The sequence below is a fragment of the Festucalex cinctus genome, chromosome 4, assembly GCF_051991245.1.
Source record: "Festucalex cinctus isolate MCC-2025b chromosome 4, RoL_Fcin_1.0, whole genome shotgun sequence".
Taxonomy (NCBI): domain Eukaryota; kingdom Metazoa; phylum Chordata; class Actinopteri; order Syngnathiformes; family Syngnathidae; genus Festucalex; species Festucalex cinctus.
The window spans coordinates 18,351,499-18,373,290 of NC_135414.1; the positions used below are offsets into that span (position 1 = coordinate 18,351,499).

The window sequence follows — 21,792 nt, forward strand, 5'->3', positions numbered from 1 at the left end:
ATTTCCTAAAGAAAAAAAGCATAAACCTTTTGGATAATCTAAGGCAGTGAAACTTGATTCTGGTTTTCATCTTGGTTTCAAATTTCAATCGTCATCTTGAATCCTGGTGACAAGATTGTCAAATGTCTGTCCTAAAAACATGCGGGGCTTTATCTGGTCTCCTTTCTTCTGTTCCCTTTTCTTCTTTGTATTTTTCATCGACAGTTACTGTAGCAACAGCGGCCAGGGCAATCCGCTCTTTCCTTGACAATCGTAACATGTTGTTGTAAATAAAATAATACACTTTAGCTGCCATGTCAAAATGTCTTTTAAGAACTGCACGGATTGCATTTTTTTTGGTAGCAGCGAGTACGCGTGAGAGGGTGAGTCGCCAACTGTAATTTGTGATTATCCACTTCCATCTAGTTCAGCTGTGTCACTTACTGTAAATCTGGCTTTCGTAAATATCTCCATAACTTGCTTCTGCAGCTGCTATTCTATCTTTTCAGAACGCTCCTGTCTGCTTCGACTGCTATTATTACACTGTGACAGAATAGTGTCATGCCAACAAGACATCTAATGATAATTAATGTGACTTTATCTAGAAAGCATTTTGAGGTGAGTTGTGCCTTAAAGGAAAGTCATAGCAACGTGCAGTTCTGTACAATGTGACGCGAGTAGCATACATAGTCGGTAGCTCCCGAATGCATGTAAATACCTTCATGAATGCAAATGGCACATTTGCAATACAAAGCAACAAGCTGAATAAGGTGAAGGCGCCTGAACGTCATGCGCATGCTACATAACAGATGGCCACGCGGCGCCGTAAATCTCCTCACCCAAGGCCAGCAACTCTGCCATGATGTGACCCAGCCGGTCAGGAAAACAGAAAGAAGGATGATGTGAGAGTCAAGTCAAGGATGAGAGTGCTCCATGCTCAGTTCAGGCCGAGCTGTGATTGGTGGACGCGGGTTCGACAGTCTTATTTGTTGCTGTAGTCATAATCAATGCCTTCCTATCAGTGTGAGGCAGAGTATCCGTGAGCCCCCGTGGGGATCAACACCATCCCTCACTGCTGCTGCCTTCCGTGTAAAATGGCAGCAAAGGTCACAAGCGTCTACGCAGTGAGAGGCAGACCGCAGTTACTCCACAATCAACAAAGCAACATTTTGAAGTAACACTCAAATAATTAGATTAGAACAAGTTGCGAAAGAAAGCAGTAACTTTTTTTTCTCATTTCAAGAAGGGGCAGCAGAGAAAAACTAATGGCTCGGCGGGAACTTGGATAACTTGGTTCTTGTCTGACGTTACACCACCACTCGCAAATAATCCAATTCGAGGTGCATCACTGCCTCTTCCCGATGCCGGGCCACTCCTTGCCACCTAGCAACGCTTCATTAAGTGGTCCCTGCCCCTTACCACTTAAACAATGAATGGGATTGATGCAAAATGCAGTGTAAAAAAGGGTTTTTATAGTAATACCCCTCCATAGTGGTTATGTTACAAACCACACGCAACAAGTGAAATTTGTGATGTAGAAAATACCTCACTAAAATATTATCTAGGCACGTTTTTGAACATTTACATAACTTAACCTTTTCTTTTATAATAATACAAGCAAATTTATACACAACGGATAACAGAAAAATACTATACAGACCGTGCAAAAGTGTACCCTCAATGTAAACAAATCGTTCTTTTCTTCAAAGTAATAAACAAAACATATCTCACAATGCCCAAAGAGTTACGTAATAAGATTAACCCAAAACCGTCCTTTTCTGTAGGCATAAAAAGCAGGATTACAGCAGATGACATTTAATAATTGTCAGCAAAAAACTAGGTTGTGCTGAAATACAGCACTTCCTGCTTTGTCATTCTTCTTTCAAATTTACACAATCTCAAACTCAATTGTGTGCTGCCATCTATTGGTTAATAGTGGATTTACACCTGATGTAAATGAGATTTAGACCTCTATCCATCCAAATGACTTCAACCTGTACAGGGAAAAAAGATGCAAAATGGCATGACTGCGAACCTGGAACCCACAAGGGAAGTGGGTTACTGTATTCCTGGCAGAAATGCACACACTCTTCGTATACATCCCGTTTCTTACATCCTCACCCCTCATTTGTGGCAGCCTGACTGCGAGGCTTGATCGTGACTGTTGATTTCGCGTCTTAAAATTAGATGACACGCGTTTCCCACAAGCGACGACAACGTATTCCCTGAGGCTCGTATGGTAAAAAAAGAATCACACGTTGTTTTGGTTTGGTTTGGTTCTTTTCCATTTTCAAATCATTTCACATTGGCCAACTTTCTTGAAACAGATCACGATGTTACTATTTCGGTTAGCATTTGTTGGCTCCGTTGTGATGCTTCAGCATGCCTGTTTTCTTTTGTTCTTGATTTTGTGCCTTTGATTACGGGGGTATAACAACGTTAAAAAAATCAACTTGAAGTGAATGGGCTCCATTTTTAAATATCTTTCGCTTTTCCAGTCATCAAAAGAAAAATTGGTAATTGTGGGCCACAAAGAAACGAAGTTACACAAAACAGTAGGTTAAGATATCCGTCTTTTAATTTAAATAATCGAACAAATTTTGTTCTCTGGTTGAGGTATCGGTTAGTACTTTAGTGCTGCTTGTTAAATGGTCAGGACGGAATTATGATCATCTCCCTGTTACCATATAGAACAGGGTTCACCAACCTTATTGAAATTGAGAGCTACTTTATAGCTAAAGCCAATTTCAACTCGAGCTGGCTGTCGCTTGAAAGCGTCTTTGGATCTTCGCCCAGCCTATCTGCTCATGTCATGGGCAGAGAAACTCGGAAACCCAAGTAGCCGATTTGAATACAAGTAATATAAAAGTCAGTTTTCCATAATGTGTCCCCCTCAAATGTAAGCATTAGCAAATGTTGTTTTCTGTGGCCTATTGTTAAAAATCAATAGCCTCTGCACGCTTTGCTTAACACATTATTGGATGGGGCTCGCATTAAAAACGTCTATTCCCGTCCATGCAACACCACGTGACTTGTGCCCTCAAATAGCCTGCGTCGCAATCCTCCATGATAAACACCATCACACGGCGCTCCCAGCTGATGAGCGCAGTGACTCGATGACGTTAATGGGTTTGTGAGTGCTGTTTTAATTTCCCAAGTGAAGGCGGGGAGAGCCCGTCCTCGTGACCCCGTGTGTTGGACAGCCCTTCTCGAGCTCGACGGAGAAAAACGGCCTTATTAGCCCAGTTCATTAAAATCATTAATAGTCATGAAATGAGAGGCACCGGAGTCCAAAAGGCTTAATGCTTCATCCATATTAATTAGACGCTCCCACAAATCTGAAGTGAGGGAAACCAGGCTGCTACAGCTTCAGGCACACACACACGCACACACACCTGCCTGCTGTGGCGTGACCTCCTCACATCCCTCCCTCGACTGTCACCACGACTAGCCTCCTGTTACCGCTCCCGATTAAATTCCCTTTTAATTAAAAGTGATCACATTAAGAAACTGATGTGCTTAATTAACCGGACTCCAGTGGAAGCGTGTGACGGCTGCAATGTAAAACACTTCCCGTGGCAGGCAAGAAGAGGCGTTATTTTGCAATCCCCACGCTGACCCCTCCCCCCCTTTTCATCTTTACACAACCATGTTCCCTTTCTGAGGAACAGCAAATCTGTTTTTACATGTTTTGTGGTTTTCTGGTCAGAGGGACAAATGTGATTATGCTAATCAATTTTGTTACATGTGGTATCAACTGCAGGAATTTACTATCGGGTCCTCATAGAAGTGTGTCTAAATTGCCTCCCAATTTGACCATTTAATAACCTTTCTACCGTAATATGGCCCGCCTGTTTCCGAGCCCCGGATCTCTGTCACCATGACTTTCTGGACAGCTTCTCTGCGTTTTTGCTTTCAGAAACATGGAGCTCCAAAGCTGCGTCATTCTGATCCCTTGCCATGCCTGTCATCCGGTAATGAATTAAGCTTTAATGTTGATCCCTCTGCCAAGAAGCATCGTCTTCAAGGCCAGCAAATGTCCACCTGAGGCCTCCACTACTTTTTTTTTTTTTTCTTCCCTTGCGGGTTGTCTGGTAACAGGGTATTTTCCTGGCACTCGTGGGTAAGCAGCCTGTTGCAACACATCCAACTCAATTTCTCTTTTTATTTTTTCCTTTCTTTCTCCATTCTTGTATTACCCACATTTACATTTTATTTTTTTTAGTTCAAGATGTATTGTAGGAGAATATTATTGACGCTATCCGCCTCTTTTCCCGCTTGTTTACAATGCTTCACTCATAACTTGGGCTGTAAGCAATGTTCCCTCTAATTTTGAGCATTCATAAAAACTCCCTGAGCATTCCTTGGACCATTGGACCACCTTTCTTTTCACCTTTACCCCCACCTAACCTTTCCCTTTCCCCCTTGAAACCCATCCTCTTTCGTCTTCCCTTCTCTCTTTCCCTCCGTTCTCTTGTTCCCTCGCCCTCTGACCGCTCTGCGCTCTCGCTAGCACTTACAAGTTATGGTTTGTGGCTGCTGAGCTGACAGCAACAGCACAGGACACGATAAGGCTGCGACCTCTCTGGCCGGAGAGGATGAGATGAATACATCAATGTGAGATGGGAGGTTGTGAGGGGATCGGCCGCTGCTGTCTCAGGTGCTTGAAAGTCCAACTAAATCGGCTGTATCTGTAACAAGCGATGAGGTGGAGAGAAAGGGAGAATTTTGAGTAACAACAGCATGTCCGCAGTTTTAAACATGAAACCCAAAATGCGTAATTACTTCATAATGAATAAATCTGTAGTGTGCGCGGATGTACTGCATAAGCTTGAGGGCAGTGACCTTTGTGAGGTACATTTACACATTGAAATGAACTCCAATATGAGAGTTGTAGCAAACGAATTGGCTGAAGATAGTTTTGACCAAACAGCAGATAGATAGATAGATAGATAGTATTAAAAAAAAAGATTGAATTTGCTCCTTTTCTGTCTTGTCTCGAGTGTTTGTGTTTCACTTTGCGCCTGTGTGTCCACCAAGGGCATCATTTATCCAGCAGGCGAGGTATTAAAAAAAAAAAAAACTGCTGCCAGGCATTGATGGGTCCTCCCGCTGTACCTGTGTGGATTGGGTTCAAAGGTCAGCAGTCACAGGCAATCAGGAGTAAATGGAGCCTGTGTAACTCTAAAAAAAAACGAGCTTTAGAACAAAGCCAAGGCTGCGGTTTTGTGAGTGTGTGTGTGTGTGTGTTATCGCTAGACACCCCTATTTCACTCAACCTTATCCAACGTAACAGGATTTATTCTTGTTGATTTCCAAACGTCCGACCTTGCTGACAATCGTTATTTCTCCACAAGATGGCAACCCTCCCCAAAAAGACCATTTTTGTTTTTAAATGAAATACTCGCGTGATTGCGCTCAGCGGGCACACAGCCAATCCTTCTATACCCCCATCGTAATTGCTCGACTTCCCATGTTCGTCTGCTGGCTAATCCGCCACTGTTTCAGTGTCCTATTGTCTCCCAGCCTGAATGATGACAATCGTCACGACATGCGGAACGCAAGCTAAGGAGTCTAGCATCCGAGCGCAGGCCGAGCCGTATTCCAAGAGGAGGGCACCTCTCAGAGAGGTATTAAATGCACTGATCCGCCGAGCTTTAACTCTCTTGCTTCATCGTAAAGCATCATCCAATTTACCAGCTCTGTCAGAGAGAGCAACCATTGCACATTTGCATAATGCAGTGTCCTCACTATGTTAATTCTGCCTACACTCAGCCAGCTGTGAGGACTGTTTCGACATGTCCTGTCTCTCTCGCCGTACATTGTGTGCATGAGTGTGTTGCACTATGCCAGCATGTCAATGACTGTGGGCGATTATGGAGGTAAATGAGGCTCTCCAAAGCTCTCCATAGCGCGCCGTGATAGTCAGTGATACCGCAGGGCATCACGGAAGGAGCAATAGAAGTGCATTACTGCCAAAATCTCATTGCTATCCACTAGCGAGGGGTGTAAGTTACCGGGGAAATGTATGGCGAGGTGGTGGGAATAAGGATAAGCCTCTCTGCAATTTCCATTGACACATGTGATCGCTTTAATTTTCCAGCTGGGTGAAAAATGGAAGACGACTTGATTAAATTCCACCTCGGTTGGATTCTGATGCAAAGTGGCACATGACTGCACTTTTTAGATGCCTTTGTACCAAGTTTGAATGTGTAAAAGGAGGAAAGCTCTTCCTTAGATCCCACAAAACCGCTGTAGCTCATCAATCTTTTAGCGTTCTGTCATGCGGGGCAACGTCAGCGGAAGCCAGCTTTCATCAACGCCAACACAACATCACCGACTTGACTGCCGGTGCTCCTTTACGGTGGGGAAATATAATTATTTGATCCCATAATGATTTTATCCGTTCCTTGTTGAATGGGGATGATCGTGACAACATAGACAACCAACAACTGATATTCCTCCCAAACACACAGAGGAACATTCGATTTTGCATTATCTGCGGCTTTTTGTGTTACTATAGTTTCAGTAAAAACAAATGGAAGATCACTCCAGGTGTACTGTTTGTATTTCTTTGTGTGTCAAGTGAGTCATTTTTCATTTTTGATGAGGCAATTCAGTCTCATCATGATGCTACACTAATTTCATTATCTCTCTTAGGTTTAAGATTATTAGGCGTCATTAATTCACAGGCAGAAAATGGATGAATCATACTCGTATTTACTAAAGATGACTTGACTTCATTTAAATACATATAAATATAGTGATCGAATCCAGGCTCTGGCCTTCCTGGGTGGAGTTTGCATGTTCTCCCCGTGCCCGCGTGGGTCTTCTCCGGGTTCTCCGGTCTCCTCCCACATTCCAAAGACATGCATGGCAGGTTAATTGGGCGCTCCGAATTGTCCCAAGGTATGCTTGTGCGTGTGGATGGTTGTTCGTCTCTGTGTGCCCTGCGATTGGCTGGCAACCAGTCCTGGGTGTACCCCGCCTACTGCCCGAACCCAGCTGGGATAGGCTCCAGCACCCCCCACGACCCTTGTGAAGAGCAAGCGTGTGTCCTGGATGGATAAATATAATGTGTATAATTTATACAGCTAACACAAAATTCATTAAGATTTTAAGTAAATATCAATTCAATTTTGAGAATTTGTTGGATGGAAATGAGAGAGCGGCAAAAGACTGAAAAATTTTATGTTAGTGATATGCAACTCCTCATGCTATTGTTATTTTTACATCTTGAAAATCATTGGCAGAAAATGTTGAGGAAACACAATTGTTTGTAACATCCTCAATAATCACATTAAAGTACAGTGGAGCATTACATAGCCTGGAGCAGTGAATCTCAACCGTTTTCATTGTGGGACCAGTATTTTCCTATTGTCACTAAGTTGAGATCCACAGGAACAAGATTTAAACAGTAAAATCATGTTTATTTGTATAAAAGCTGTGAAGCTAAACAATTAATTGAAAATCAGTGTGTTGTATGTCGGTACCATCATAAAACAAAGACTTCCCATAACTTGTGATTACTCATAATGAATTTGTGACCCAATTCTGGGTCCGGACCGTTCCAATTTACAATTTGCATTCTAATTTACAATCAGAAAATTGGATTTCAATATATTGAGAGAGTGTGATAATCATTTTAGACATGGAATTTAAGACTCCAGTTGAGCTAACAAGAAAAAAGGTCAAGTACATAACAGTACTGTACTGTGAAAATGTTTTCTAAATGAGCTAATCAAACAGAAAAGGATTTTACTGTCATCTAGTGGATAAGCAGGCTCATCACCTGTGAAGGCAGTAGCAGCTGTAATACTGGTTGTGGTGTGCTGAGGTCACTGTTGAACGCAGCGATTGGAACCAATTGGGCCACTTTGAGTAGTTACCTAAACATTTTAGTTAAAAAAATATATATAATATATATATATATATATATATATATATATAATTTTTTTTCCTTATTAAAACAAATATTACAACTTTTTTTTTTTTTTTTTTTTTTTTAGAAATAGTTCAAATGAAACATAATATTAATACTTGAAATATTTTTTCAGCAAGCAACAGTGTTCTCGATGTACACAAGATATTATCTCGACTGTGTCAATCAAAACTGTATAATTATTATTATTTATTTATTTTTAAAGAAGAAGTGCAGCTCTTGTATCTCATTAGGTTATGCTGGTACGTCACATGTATGAATATAAAGAACCACATCTTGCCATCTTCTTCAAAAGTGACTAGTGATGGTGGTCGAGTTCACTTTAAGAAGTTTTTTGGGGAGGGGGGCACGTGGATGCATCTGTTTCGGTGGCGGTTGGGGTACTGACAGCAGAAAGCAAGACGCGTTTTTCGTCGTCAGCCTTCCAACTTCAAATAGACGCCAGGTGCTGTTTCTGTTTGGAGACGGACAGCTCATCTCACGCATGAAAAAACAACGCCAGGTAAGCATACTGCAAGATCATTTTCCTACCACCATTATCATCATCATCATCATCATCACCGACATCGGCGTCGTGACCGTCTCGGAATCCTCATAGTTTGGATGTTTGCTACATTGTTGAGGTGAAAAACAACCGGCCGCTTTGCGTGGTGATGCTATGTGCCTTGTTTGCAAACATCTGCCGTGCAGCTGCCTCCCTGGCCCTGCATCAAGGACACACAGCTCAGGAGGCTGTTGCGTCGTTTGAAACCAGACTCTTCAGGAACATACAGTATGTGACACTGTTTCATAGCAAGTCAAGCATTGTCCAGTGAGACTATTTTGGACTTTATTTTTATGTCCTGGTGTCTTGATGGGCATGCCACAATATTGACTGCACTGCATGCATTGTAAAGCTGAGTTGGATGTCCTTCTGAATGCCCTGTATGGACAGAATCATTTGTTCTATATATAACCAGTGCAGCAGGGACTCACTGTGCACTTACCATCCTTTTTTCGTAATAGGATGTCACTTTCTAATGAAATGGTGTCCTAAAAATAAATCAGTGAACACTCTTTAACAGAAAAAAATTACTACAGATGTATGTTTCCGGTAACATTTGATGACCAATATCTGCCGTTGTGAAAAGTGGGCATGCTCTTATTTTTCCTTTTTGTTTTTTTAAGCAGAAAAATCCCGTTTTAGAAACAGTGACAATATAAGAAAAATTCATAACATGATAATGACTTGATTACCTGCGGTTTGTTATTACTGGTAACGCAAGCAGCCTGAATTAATGTAAAATGTATTTATCATAATTCACGAGCAAACGTACATTATAAATAATATGTTACAAAACAATATTTAGTGAATAATGAACAAAAATAGTGAAAAGCTGTCTACTAGTTAGACTTCACTATTGTTTTAGGTCATATATATATACATATATATATATATATATATATATATATATATATATATATATATATATATATATATATATATATATATATATATATATATATATATATATATATATATATATATATATATATATATATATATATATATGTGTGTGTGTGTGTGTGTGTGTGTGTGTGTAGGGGCGGTACGGTAGTCGAGTGGTTAGCACGTCCGCTTCCCAGTTCTGCGGTCTCTGGTTCGAGTCCAGGCTCGGCCCTTCCTGGGTGGAGTTTGCATGTTCTCCCCGTGCCCGCGTGGGTCTTCTCCGGGTACTCCGGTCTCCTCCCACGTTCCAAAGACATGCATGGCAGGTTAATTGGGTGCTCCGAATTGTCCCTAGGTGTGCTTGTGAGTGTGGATGGTTGTTCGTCTCTGTGTGCCCTGCGATTGGTTGGCAACCAGTCCAGGGTGTCCCCCGCCTACTGCCCAGAGCCAGCTGAGATAGGCGCCAGCAACCCCCGCGACCCTTGTGAGGAATAAGCGGTCAAGAAAATGGATGGATGGATGGATGGATATATATGTAGAGGCAGTGATATGTTGTCTGAGATGCCAGTAGGGGTCAGTGGTGTCTGTGTGTTTATGTATGAGTGGGCGGAGCTGTGTGTGTGGGTGTGTCACAAAGGTAGAGTGATTGCTTAATCAATGTCACCTGTGTTGCTGAAATGTTTGCTTGTTGGTACAGGAAGAGAGGAGGCAGGGTGCTGCTATTTTCTGTTGACCACTAGATTGACACTATATTGATGTTAGATTACTACCATATTGTCCCAACCTGCAAGTTCACCTTCAGTAATTGTACATAAGAAAGTATAGTATTGAAGAGTCAAATAAACACTTACAAACTGCAGTAAAGGCCTCAAGTTTCCATCTTGGAATCAGCGTGTCGCACAGAGCCCCGTCTTCTTATCTTAGTGACAAAATTTGTTTGGATAGTCACAACAATATATATATATATATATATATATATATATATATATAAAAGTCCCCATTCTTGTTTTTTTTCTAAAAGTAAACTAGATCATGTAGTGTGTAACCAGCGCCCTGGGGATCGAACCCACATTGCAATCAAATCTCCGGTGCATCAGCACACAGCGCTTCTTCCCCTGAGCTAAAATTCTGAGTTGCCGTCACAGCTCCAGACACTATTGAAAGGATTATTTTCCCTGGCATGACCTGCCCTACTCTGCCTCTGATTGGGTCAGGTAACGTCGTTGTTGTTGTTTTTTAGCTAATCAAATCAAAGCTAACAAACCTTTTTGGTGTGAAACAGCCTTGGTGAATAAAATGTAATCAATTCACTGAATTGTTGTCTTTCTTTTACAGGATCTGAAAATGACTGCCAGAGTCATGTGCTTAACAATTGTGATTTCCACATTCTTCAACGCTTTACTTGGATGTCCAACAGTTTGTACCTGCTCAATCAAATTTGGATATTTTTCTGCGGAATGCACCTACAGAGACTTGGTTGAAATCCCAACAGGCTTCCCTCGTAATATTCACTCTGTTAGTTGTTCAGCAAACGAGATCAGATTGGTACCACGAGGCATTTTTAACAATGTCACCCAGATGATGTCGCTATGGATGGCCCACAATGAAATCGTCGCCGTCGAGCCAGGAAGCCTCACGCCCATGTTTCTTCTTCGTAACTTGGACATCAGCCATAATAAAATAGCGGACTTTCCATGGGGGGATCTGCAGAATCTCACTGACTTGCAGATGCTGAAGATGAACCACAATGAGTTGGTCAGTCTGCCCAGAGATGCCTTCATTAATCTAAAAAAACTGAGATCCCTTCGTCTTAACAACAACAAGTTCTTAACTATATCTGAGGGAACATTCGATGCTTTGATTTCCCTGTCGCATTTACAGATCTTCAGCAATCCTTTTGCATGCACTTGTTACATCGACTGGTTTAAAGATTGGCTATCAACGACGACCATCTCTATCCCTGAAAAGGACTTGATCAGTTGTGCTACTCCGGCAACATTTCAAGGAGAAATGATAATGAACTTACCTGCTCTAAAATGCACAAAGCCAAACGTCACGATATGGAGTGAACCAAATATTGACTACGCAACTTTGTACGAGGGCGATGCTTTGGTCTTAAATTGTGAGTATGAAGGAAATCCAGAGCCGCTGGTCACTTGGCATATTCGCAGTCCAGTACAAGAACTGAACTTGTCTTTTATAGAGGATGACTCAGCTCAGTCAAGTGACAGGTCCTTATTGTCAAACAATTCAGTCCAGATTTTTCGTAACGGTACACTTATCATCTCACACCTCAGCACAGAAGTTGAAGGCAACTACAGCTGCTCTGCCTCAAATGAATTCGGCACTGCGGCAGATTCGCTTTTTGTCAAAGTGGCGCCTTCATCAGAAGAAACATCTGCAATGGACGAGATCACAACATCTCCTGACAATACAGCACAACCAATACAGTCCATAACTGGACTGTCTGTTTTGGATTCTGCCTCTGACCCGGTTTTGCCCAGTATCGAGACCGCCCCTCAGTCTTTTGAAGTGTTAGTAGGCACATCTAAATGCGGCTTGAAAGCTAAAAAAATCCACATCTCGAGCCATGTCTTGAATGGGAGCTCGGATGACACAAATCACTACATGTTTGACTTTGGCGTCATTGCCCTATGGGTCTCAGAAACGGAGGCAACCGTCCGACTCAACCCGCTTCTCATACCCAGAGACAAGCAGGCAAACCGGCCAACTTTGGAAAGCCTTGGTAATGCCAGCGAAAATCGCTATGAACAAATCACTTCACGAGGACTATATCTTTGTGTTACCACTGACCACAAAGACTCCCCTGTGCTCTGGTCTCTGGTTAAAGAGGGTCTCAGCACCTACCTACTCAGTGATTTGCGGCCTGGGACCAACTACTCCCTGTGTTTGACCTATAAAGGGGAAGATTGTGAGGTGCAAGTGCTATTCACCACCAAAAAGAAAGTCCCTAATCTGATCATCATCATCTCAGTCAGCATCTGCCTTCTGACTGTGTCCACTGTTCCTCTTCTCGGAGCAATGTGCTTCCACCTGGTGTACAAATACCGTAGCAAGACGTACATGTTGATCCTAAAGGCCAGAGACCAGTACCAAATGGAGAGGAACCGGGCCGCCAACATCAACATCACACCGCTAACTGAGTCTCAGAGGAATATAAACGTCGAGCAACTGGATGATGATGATGGAGCGACTGAGAGTCTGGACGGAGAGAAGGAAGCCGATACGGAAGAAAGTGTCATGACCGAGACTGCCACTTTGTCTCAGTCAAGAGGGAATTTGGATGACTATGAGGTTGGATCAGACTTCAGTGATAGGCTTCCTTTGGGGGCTGAGGCTGTCAATATCACCAGCAATTAGAAACATTTAAGTAAGCAGTGTACCTTGCTGTTATAAAAGTGCACTTGGTCAAATGCAATGCTGCTGTTGTTTCACTTTGTGCCAGTGATGTTAGCGATGTTAGCGTGTTGTGTTATGTGGATGTGCTCAAATCTCATATGAGGGACCAAGACACTCGTAAACATACTAAGCAACTAACTCACTCACTATAATTAGACAATCAGGCAGTCTTTGGTGAATGTAGCAGACAGTTAAAATTGTACAGTAGTTCATGAGAAGAGATTCAGAAAAAGTTGGTATTGTATGGCAGTTGTCATTGCTAAGACGCTAATGCTAGTTTAAGGTAGTAGTATGTCACTGAGCGGCGAGTGCTTGCCAACATAGGAAATGATGTTTTTATGTCCATGGTTCATTAAGAGGTTCGTTAAAGTTTGCGACCGTTCACCACTACCTTTAACGAACCCTGATGAAAAACGCACACTCACTACGTTCGCAAAACCCGCAAGTCTTTACCGCTCTGTGAGCTACTATCTTTAAAGATAACATACACAGTGGGTTATGTTGCGTAACAATGAATATTAAAAATTGCCAACTTGTAGCAAATAATTAGATGACAGCAAAAGATGATAATGTACTACACATAATCCATGTATACGCTTATAAGGATATAAGCATTTTATAAGCATCTACAGTGCATACAACTGTGGAACAATGATTGTTTGCGACTTCAAAAGCATACAGTGGTGTTCAGAATAACAGCATCATGTTGAAAAATATTGAGCAAAGCTAAAAATCATTACAATTTTTTTTTTACGTTTTTCTTACACGACCTTTTTTTTTTTTTTTTTAACACACAGCAATTATTCAAAACCCAACTGAAATGTACCATGACCTAAATAAATGTTGAATTGCTACTGTATATGTTATTTAAAAACATGCTTTGTGGCTCATTTACCGCAATTGTTTTTACCACACTTACAGTGTATACAAACAGTAAAAGTACCTATGAATGCGTGTTCAGTCGAGTTTTAAATTGTTTCTAATAACCTGAGTTTCAGTATTGTGAATTTATTCTATTCTGGGCTCAAAAGATAACTTTGGTCTTTATTTATTTATTTATTTTTTTTACTGCCTCCTATCTTCTTCCTTAAACTGTATATTCTGGTATGATATTTAAAAGTAACACTTGTGTTTACTTTCTATTCAAACACTTTATCTCGGTAAAAGTTGAACATTGGTTGCTTCTGTGACACGTTTCGCTTTTTAGTCAATAACAAGGAATTATATCTGTTGCTTCATAATGTACAGTACTGAGAAGCGTGCAGATATTATACTGTACTTTGAACCACTTGCTTTTAACATGGCGTGTTTCATCAAATTGGAACTCTGACCTCATTCATCCTATTGTCACGCCGCAATTGATCAGTCCTGATCAATATGTGCGTGTCAATCTAGAACAACAAAGGGCCTGTGGACTTCTGCACTTTTGGCAGTTAGTTGTACTAAGGCCAACTTGTGTATCTCATATATATAACCATCAAATATATGACCAAGGGTTTACTGTGGAGGCAGAAAAGGTGGTAACCACAGCAACATTCCCTTTCCTGAAGATGAACGATGAATCATCAGAAGCAGAGAAAAGGAGAAAGGCGGATCCGACAGACATATCTGACTGCTGGGGAAAAGAACATTATTTCAAAATTGTAGTTGCTATATATTAGTGAATGATGAATATTTTTAAAAAAAAAAACAATGTGAGAGCAACATTTTATTGTGATGATAGAAGAAAAACAAGTTAATAATACATTTCATCTAAATGATAGATGTTGGCTAAAGACATTTGATATTACTGTTTGCAAAGTATAATACAATCAATAAGATTATAGATAACGATAGCAGCATAATAAGATCACATCCACCACATTTTGTTGCAAATGCATATTGCATTTATTACACAGACATGCAATAGTTAAACTATACAATATGTGGGATGATTAAATCACGGCTGGTGGTTGTGGCACAGTAGTCAGGACCAGTGTGTTCTGGATCATTTGAATTAACCCTCTGCCTTCTCACACTTTTTTAAAAATATCATCTAGGGGCCTCAATTCCTTCTGACATTTCCACAATAGTTTCCAGCATAAATCGTCACCCTCTTAAAATAATTGCCTAGGTCTTTTTTTTTTTTTTTTGCCAAAATCATCTCCCCATTATGCAAAGTGTTCAATTAATTGCGTTTCCTGAAAAATGTGGGGGGGGAAAAATGAATTAGGCGATTATTTAAAAAAAAAAAAGGCGTCGAAATGCAAAATGTGATGAATTTATTTCGACAACACTGCAAACCTTACTGTTCTCAATCAGTTTTGTCTTGACTGTCGCTGGTTGGAGCGGGCTCAGCGGGGGACGCCTTGCTGCTTGTCTGCTTGCTACGTTTCTGGCTGCCGTTTAAGATGCTTTCCAAACTCGACGTTGTCTGGAAGTGCTTCCTGGAGCCCAGGAGGGAGGGATTGTTGACCAGTGTGTACACCAGCTGCCAGCGAGAGCGAATCCTACGACTGCTGGTCGACCTGCTCTGAGAACTCTCCTGGATCCCTGCAAACAATACGTGTCACGTCACATCACTCTTGACTTGAGTGCTTCAGATATAACTATGCAGTATACTGTATTCTTAGTGTTGTGTCTACCTCATCCTGCATAGTGTTTCTATGTAGCTAATAAAGCTAAACCAAATATTTAAAAGAGTTTTTAGTTTAGTAGTTTTTAGTGACGTTGTTAAATAAACACAATTATAGATTCCCAGAGACAACATTTTATTTTGTTTTTTTATTTGAGCAACATTTACATATATTACTCCATAGCTTATTGTTTATTTTAATTATGAATCTAAAACTGTGATGCGCAAATTTTGCCACTACACATTAATGTGACATAAGAGATCATCAAGTGTACCATGGAAAATTAACCATCTCGACTTAAAAGGTATGTAAATTATTTATTGACCACATATGTACAGTGTTAAAAATAAATAAAAGAAATATTTACTTGGAAAAAAAAACTAGGAAAGTTTTTTTACTCAAAAATTCTTAGTAAATTGTACAAAGAGATTTTTCTGAACATTTTACCTGTTCATTTAAAAACAACAACAACAACAATAAAAGTGTTGAGGAACAAACTCACAACCGGTTGGGAGAAAGCCACTCTACCACCTGGGCTTACTTGACTATCATTTTTTTTTTTTTTTTTTTTTTTTTTTTTTTACATAAACTGGTAAAATGTACTCACAATTCTTCTTGTAAAATTTACTTCAAATTTTCTGAGCGAAAAACTTTCCTAGATTTTTTCAAATAAATATCACTCACCATTTTTATCTATGCCAGCGATAAATGACAGGCTAAACAATTTAAAGCTCTTCCACTAGATGGCAGAAGGTCTGGCAGGGTTGAAGACAATTGCAGGAGTGCTCTCATTTAAGGAATAAGCAAGGCACATTGGAATCATCAAAACTAAAGTACATTAAATTAAGCACAAAAAGCTGATATAAAATAACAAAACAATTACACTAAACCCGAGACACAATAATGCAACAAAGACTGACATGCATACCTTCCTCTGCATCTCGTATTTTTTGGCCCACTCGGCCTCCTTCCAGCATTATGTCCAGCAGCAACCCGCAGAAAGCTTTCATCACCGGGTGTGTCTGGCTCACCTCCACCTTGAGAAAGTGTGTGTAGTAGTGGTATGCTGGTAGGGTCAAAAACACACATGGACACTAAATCAACAATTTTCTTCTTCATCTATTAATTGTGCTGATGTTATCAATGAAATGTTTTGCTTGAGTGCTGATTTGTCACTGGTGTTTGTTTTTTATGGTTTCTACCCGGGTCGTAGGCTTCTGCAGTGTGATGCAGCAGACTGATGTCGACACGGCCGAGATGCACGATGTTGTACAATGCTGTAATGACCATTCGCCATATCGCCACAATCAGTCCCACCACGGTGTTGATGAGAAACAGCAGGTAAGTCAGAAGGAACAAACTCTCCCTGGCAATAAAACAAACAAGTTTAGTGTAGTACTTTCAGTAGAATCCCTTTCAAGAAACAGAATTCCTCGAAATCAGTGACATTTCTTGTACCTGTTATTTAAATCCCTGGTGCCAGCATCTTTTTTGACAAAGGCAAATTTAGCAGCGACATGTTGAAGCAAAGTGATCAGGATCACAGTAACCCACGCAGGCCTGATGAATGTGAAAATGTTTTAAATGTTTGTGCATTAAGAATGTGAACACAACAAATGGATGACTGACCAAGCCTTGCCAGCAATCTCAAAGACCATTAGGTTCCGCCCATGAAAGATGGGGATGATGATAAGGAAGACCAGGAACAAGAAGCAGATGAAAAACACCACAGTCTGGATCACCATACCTGCCAAGATATCAGGGGGGGGGGGGGGGGGGGGGGACATTCATTTTTGCAGGTCTCTAACATGCTGAGTATCGTGTAACCAAATGAGATATTTAACGGTAAACATGGTGACATTTAGCTGTTATGCTGCACAGAAATGGAATAAGCTGCCAACAGAAGTTAAATCAACCTTGAGTATTTGATTAAGGTATTTTAAACATTTTAAAATCAGTATCACAGTATGCTCTTTCAATACTTTTAGAAACCTACTTTAATTTCTTTACTTTTAATTGTTTTTAAGGACTTTATTACATGTGTAAATGTTGTCTTTTGGTAATTTTGGCAAGCTCTGCTCCTAAATGTCATGAGTGGTTGTGTTTGTAAATGCTTTAAGGTGTCGTGTGTGCTTCTGTGACTCACATTGAGTTGCCTTAATTGCCTATATTGAGATTTCACGATTCTAAACGTAATATGACATGTTGATCACAGATGATTTGTGAAGTGTTTTTGTACTTTAGCCTACCCAGACAGATGATTGCCGCTTGGTATCCAGTCAAGCCCATCCAACAGACAACACCAGATTTCGATGGACGAAGGCTCTTCTGGCTGTTGTACAGGTTGTAAATTTCTCCTTTGTACAGTCGCCTCAGGTTTGACCTGAAGCATGGAGCACAAAAGAACGATAGGAAGGGTTACTTTCGATATAACCATTCATCCACTTTCTAAAGCGCGTTTCCTCATAGGGTCACAAAGGTGGAGCTAATCCCAGCTAACATTAGCAAGAGGTGGGGTAAACTCTGGAGTGGTCACAAGAAAAGCAGAGACAAACAACCATTCACCCTTAAATTTACAATTAGGGACAATTTAATCATTAAAGAACTTATTGTACTGTTATGTTTGGAAACTAGAAACAAGGAATCGACACAGCAAGGCCAGAGCCAAGATTTGAACTGTGGTGAAGGAGCAGACATGCTAATGACTAGCCACCCTGTTACTAAGTTACAATACAAACATTTCTTGGTAGCTACAGACTACAATTGCAACACCTGTGAAGCACCATGGTCCTCATGAGCATGACCAGACTGATCAGACAAGACAGAGTCATTGCGCAGAGGTAGCATACTGAAAAAAAAAACGAAAAAAAAACACAGTAAATTATACAGAATCTTTACCAATCAAAATGCATTTTTTATTAGAAAGTCCCAAACCTTCCAGAAGCCAAGTGTAGAAAGTGACGATTTTGACAACCTCCATTCTGTCATCGGAGAGGATGATCCCAATTCCCAATAAGAGGAAGGCGATGTTCTCATCAATACCAGCACGAACAATATGGAGAGTTGGGACAACCAATACAACTAACAACAGGGCTGTCTGGAAGACATAATAGGAAAATAGGATCATCTACCAGAACATGATCTACCTGTAGTAAATCCGGAGTGTTAGGACATAAATATTCATTAATGTATGGCTTTTTTAACACCAGATTTGTGCTACTTGTTTATCCGTGTGATCAAAGTAGTATATGTTAGAAAATTATTACATCGAAGTATGTAAATCAAGCATTGTGGTTAGGTTGAGTACATTGTAATAAAACAGATGAAGCGTCATAATGAGATGTTAAAGGTCACTTACATGGTATATAGCCACCAAAGCCACAAATACTGATACAGCCAGCTTTAGAGGGAAATGAAACACTGAAAAGGAAAAAAAAAAAAAAAAGTTGATAGGAGTTTCGATAAAATGACACTGTCTTTATGAAGTGAAATGCACACACCCTTTTCCGGAATATAAATATAATTCTTAGGCACTTCCAGTAATCTCTCCACCAATGTTGATTTGCCAGAAGTGGAGGAACTGAAACAAATAAAAACAACCAGTCACGGCTCACTAAGGTTTTAATCAGCAATTTATAACATTACAAGTACATTTAAGAACATGAGAGTTGGTTTTATTTGGCGCTTAAACCACATACGTTGCCTTCAGACAAGTTTCCAGTCACCTGATTGCTGATGGCTTCTTCTTTTTGAGAAGCCATTTTACATAGTTGCTGTAGTAGGAGCTGTCGAGATCCTGGGAGAAAAATAATTCAGACCTTAGTCAAATGATTTGTAAAGGAATACAGACAAAACATTCTATTTTCTAAAACTGTTCCCACCACTGTAGGCTATGTAGGCCTATCTAAAAATTATTAATTATATTTAGATTTATATTGCTCCCACATGTATTTGATATTAATTTATAGTGCAGCCCATGTTCAGAGGGTGGTCATTTTGTTTTATTGCTTAATAGTGGTAGAAAATTGGGGGGTAGGCTCTGCTTTAAGGACGTTGTAATTACTTACGCCGACCTGCAGAGGGCAGCGTTCGCTGCTTTGTGTGCATGGCGAAAGGGGAGCTTCGCATTCTAAAGCGAATAAGATCGAGCCACACACAAGGTGAAAAAGGTGAAAACAACTATGTATGCGAATGTTTTGAGTAAAACATAATCACATATGTTATTTTTCACAAGCTCAAAATAAAAACCCTTAAAAATTAAATGTGTAGCGGCAGACTGCATTCTGTACCATGCTACATAAGCTATACTCTGATGTCAAAATAAGACCTTAGTGCATATGTAAAGATTAAAAAATAAAATAAATCATAGGTCTTGTATAATCCGCTCAAAGATGTTGAGTTAGATCCACTCAACTCACAAAAAAGTTTTGTTTTTGTTTTTTTTGGGGGGGGGGGGGGGGGTGTTTTGTTTTGTTTTTTTGTTTTGTTTTTGTACTCATGAGCATTATGCTTAGCAGTATAGGTCTATGTTGTTGTTGTGTCTGTGGTTCAATGTTTTATATCACTTTTAGCTCATGTTCTCATTAGACAAAGAGAAGGTGAGGTCAGCGACAAACATTTCCAACCTCTTCTGTCTTTGTTCCTCTGAAAAACAGCAAAGGGAACTGGACGCAAAGATACGCCAGGCAGGCCAGCTGAGGCAAACTTGCAAGCAAGGAGTAGAACTTATACAGCTGTGAAAAGAATGGGTAGACATGCTAGTAAGATGTTGGATATAACAGAAGAAACTAAACACACATAGTTAATGTCAATAATGCATTACCTCGGGAGTCTTTGGGCAGTCCAACTTCTGCCACAGCTGCACAGCAAAATGGCTGACGGAGAGCAGAGTCCCAAATACATAACCGGCCTTGTGCTGCAGAGTACTACAAACCATCAGAGGGTAGTAGAGCAATGGATAGTAGAAGATGGCCGTTATCTTCATGAATTCTAAAAATAAATAAATAAAAATCATGGATATAAATTAATGTGTCGTTTCTTGTTTAAAATTAAGATACATAATGTTGGCACTCCAAATGTGCACCTTTGATTTCAGCTGGAGTGTCTTTGGAGAAAGGCAGCGGATCAGGTGCGATCACCAGCGTGGCCAGCTTGCTGAACAGCAATCCAAACACAGCCATCGCCACACCTTTCCTCTGTGTCTGATCCAGGAAGTTGATTGGACTGGGAGATCATACAGGAGCATCAAATCGTGTTACAGACATAATCGGTAATCAGAAATGAAGCACTGTGGGACTCACCTAAAGATGCTGGAGGATCTTCTTGTAAATCCTTGGCAAAGTTTGTTTCTCATGCTTAGAGCTGCCAGAATTAGCATAATCACCAGCTAGAAGCAAACCAACAACAAACAAAAATGATATTTGTACACTATTTTTACACTTTGTTGGTTCACTTTTTTTATTTATTCAAATGAGTTGATGGGACTGTACTTCATCCCGGTTGTGGCATTTTTTTTTTTATTTTTTTTTTACAGTTATTATCGTTTGCAAAGTTCTTATTACTCCGTTCATAACATTAGCAAAGCTTTGGGTACATGCTGTGATGTGTTTTTTTTAAGTGTACCATACTTTTACTGAACAGATTCTACTTTAACAGTATCATTTTCTTGCACACATTTCTTTACAGAGTCCGAGTAACATTGCCAGATCTTCTTTTTCATTCTGTACTTACAGATATAGAGAGTATGCATATGTGAAATATTGCATCATTCGCTGTTGGGTCACATGGTAAAATGACTCTGCAAAAGAAATATATATGCAAATCAACTAACAAAACTGTAGATAACAATTCAATTAGCTACTGTTGATCAAATGGTATGACAGAATTACAGGACAATTGAGAGATGCTGCCACAAAGAATTTCTTGGCTGATAACTTACTCTTTGGGAGGCTTTGTAGGCTCCGGGTTATTGGAGTACCAGTCTGAATAATCATAGTAGGAATATTCAAAAGGCTCAAATTCATCCTTGCTGTGGTTCATTGTGCCTGCTTGGTGAAGTCCAACAGGCGACGCAGGACAAATAAACTTCTTCCTCTTCTGCTTCCGCCTTCAATTTAGGGCCTGATCCGCTGGTGCTGATGTGATGTTGGGACGAAACGGCGTAACACATTCCAGTAAGTGTTAAGCATTAAACACAGTAGATTAGCTGCTGCACATGGGGGGCGTGGAAGAAGTGGAAGAACATTTTGACCTAAGGTGAACCCTGATGCCCTGTCTAGATTAACAGCACTGTTCAACGTGTCTCTCAAGGTTAAACAGTTGACCGCTGCAAATTTACGGATCGTCATTAGCTGATTCAAAGATTACAAAAAAAAATAAAAAATCTGGAACCTATCGTGTTTTATTTC

At 40.4% G+C, this 21,792-nt stretch overlaps 2 protein-coding genes across 2 annotated transcripts; one reads left to right on the forward strand and one right to left on the reverse strand.

Annotated features, from left to right (window-relative positions):
* Positions 1-8,294: 8,294 nt before the first annotated feature.
* LOC144017002 (immunoglobulin superfamily containing leucine-rich repeat protein 2-like) lies at positions 8,295-13,724 on the forward strand. The gene is made up of 2 exons (XM_077518242.1): positions 8,295-8,423; positions 10,686-13,724. The coding sequence occupies exons 1-2, from the start codon at positions 8,406-8,408 to the stop codon at positions 12,729-12,731; spliced, it is 2,064 nt and encodes a 687-aa protein (XP_077374368.1). The 5' UTR covers positions 8,295-8,405; the 3' UTR covers positions 12,732-13,724.
* Positions 13,725-14,465: 741 nt separating this feature from the next.
* On the reverse strand, positions 14,466-21,566 carry LOC144017867 (receptor for retinol uptake stra6-like). Its single transcript, XM_077519827.1, has 17 exons — positions 21,324-21,566; positions 21,116-21,182; positions 20,686-20,771; positions 20,469-20,608; positions 20,208-20,374; positions 20,011-20,118; positions 19,111-19,181; positions 18,886-18,965; positions 18,744-18,805; positions 18,320-18,482; positions 18,158-18,233; positions 17,635-17,768; positions 17,015-17,132; positions 16,844-16,945; positions 16,588-16,751; positions 16,314-16,451; positions 14,466-15,302 (listed from the first exon to the last, which is right to left on the reverse strand). The coding sequence occupies exons 1-17, from the start codon at positions 21,422-21,424 to the stop codon at positions 15,064-15,066; spliced, it is 2,016 nt and encodes a 671-aa protein (XP_077375953.1). The 5' UTR covers positions 21,425-21,566; the 3' UTR covers positions 14,466-15,063.
* Positions 21,567-21,792: the final 226 nt, after the last annotated feature.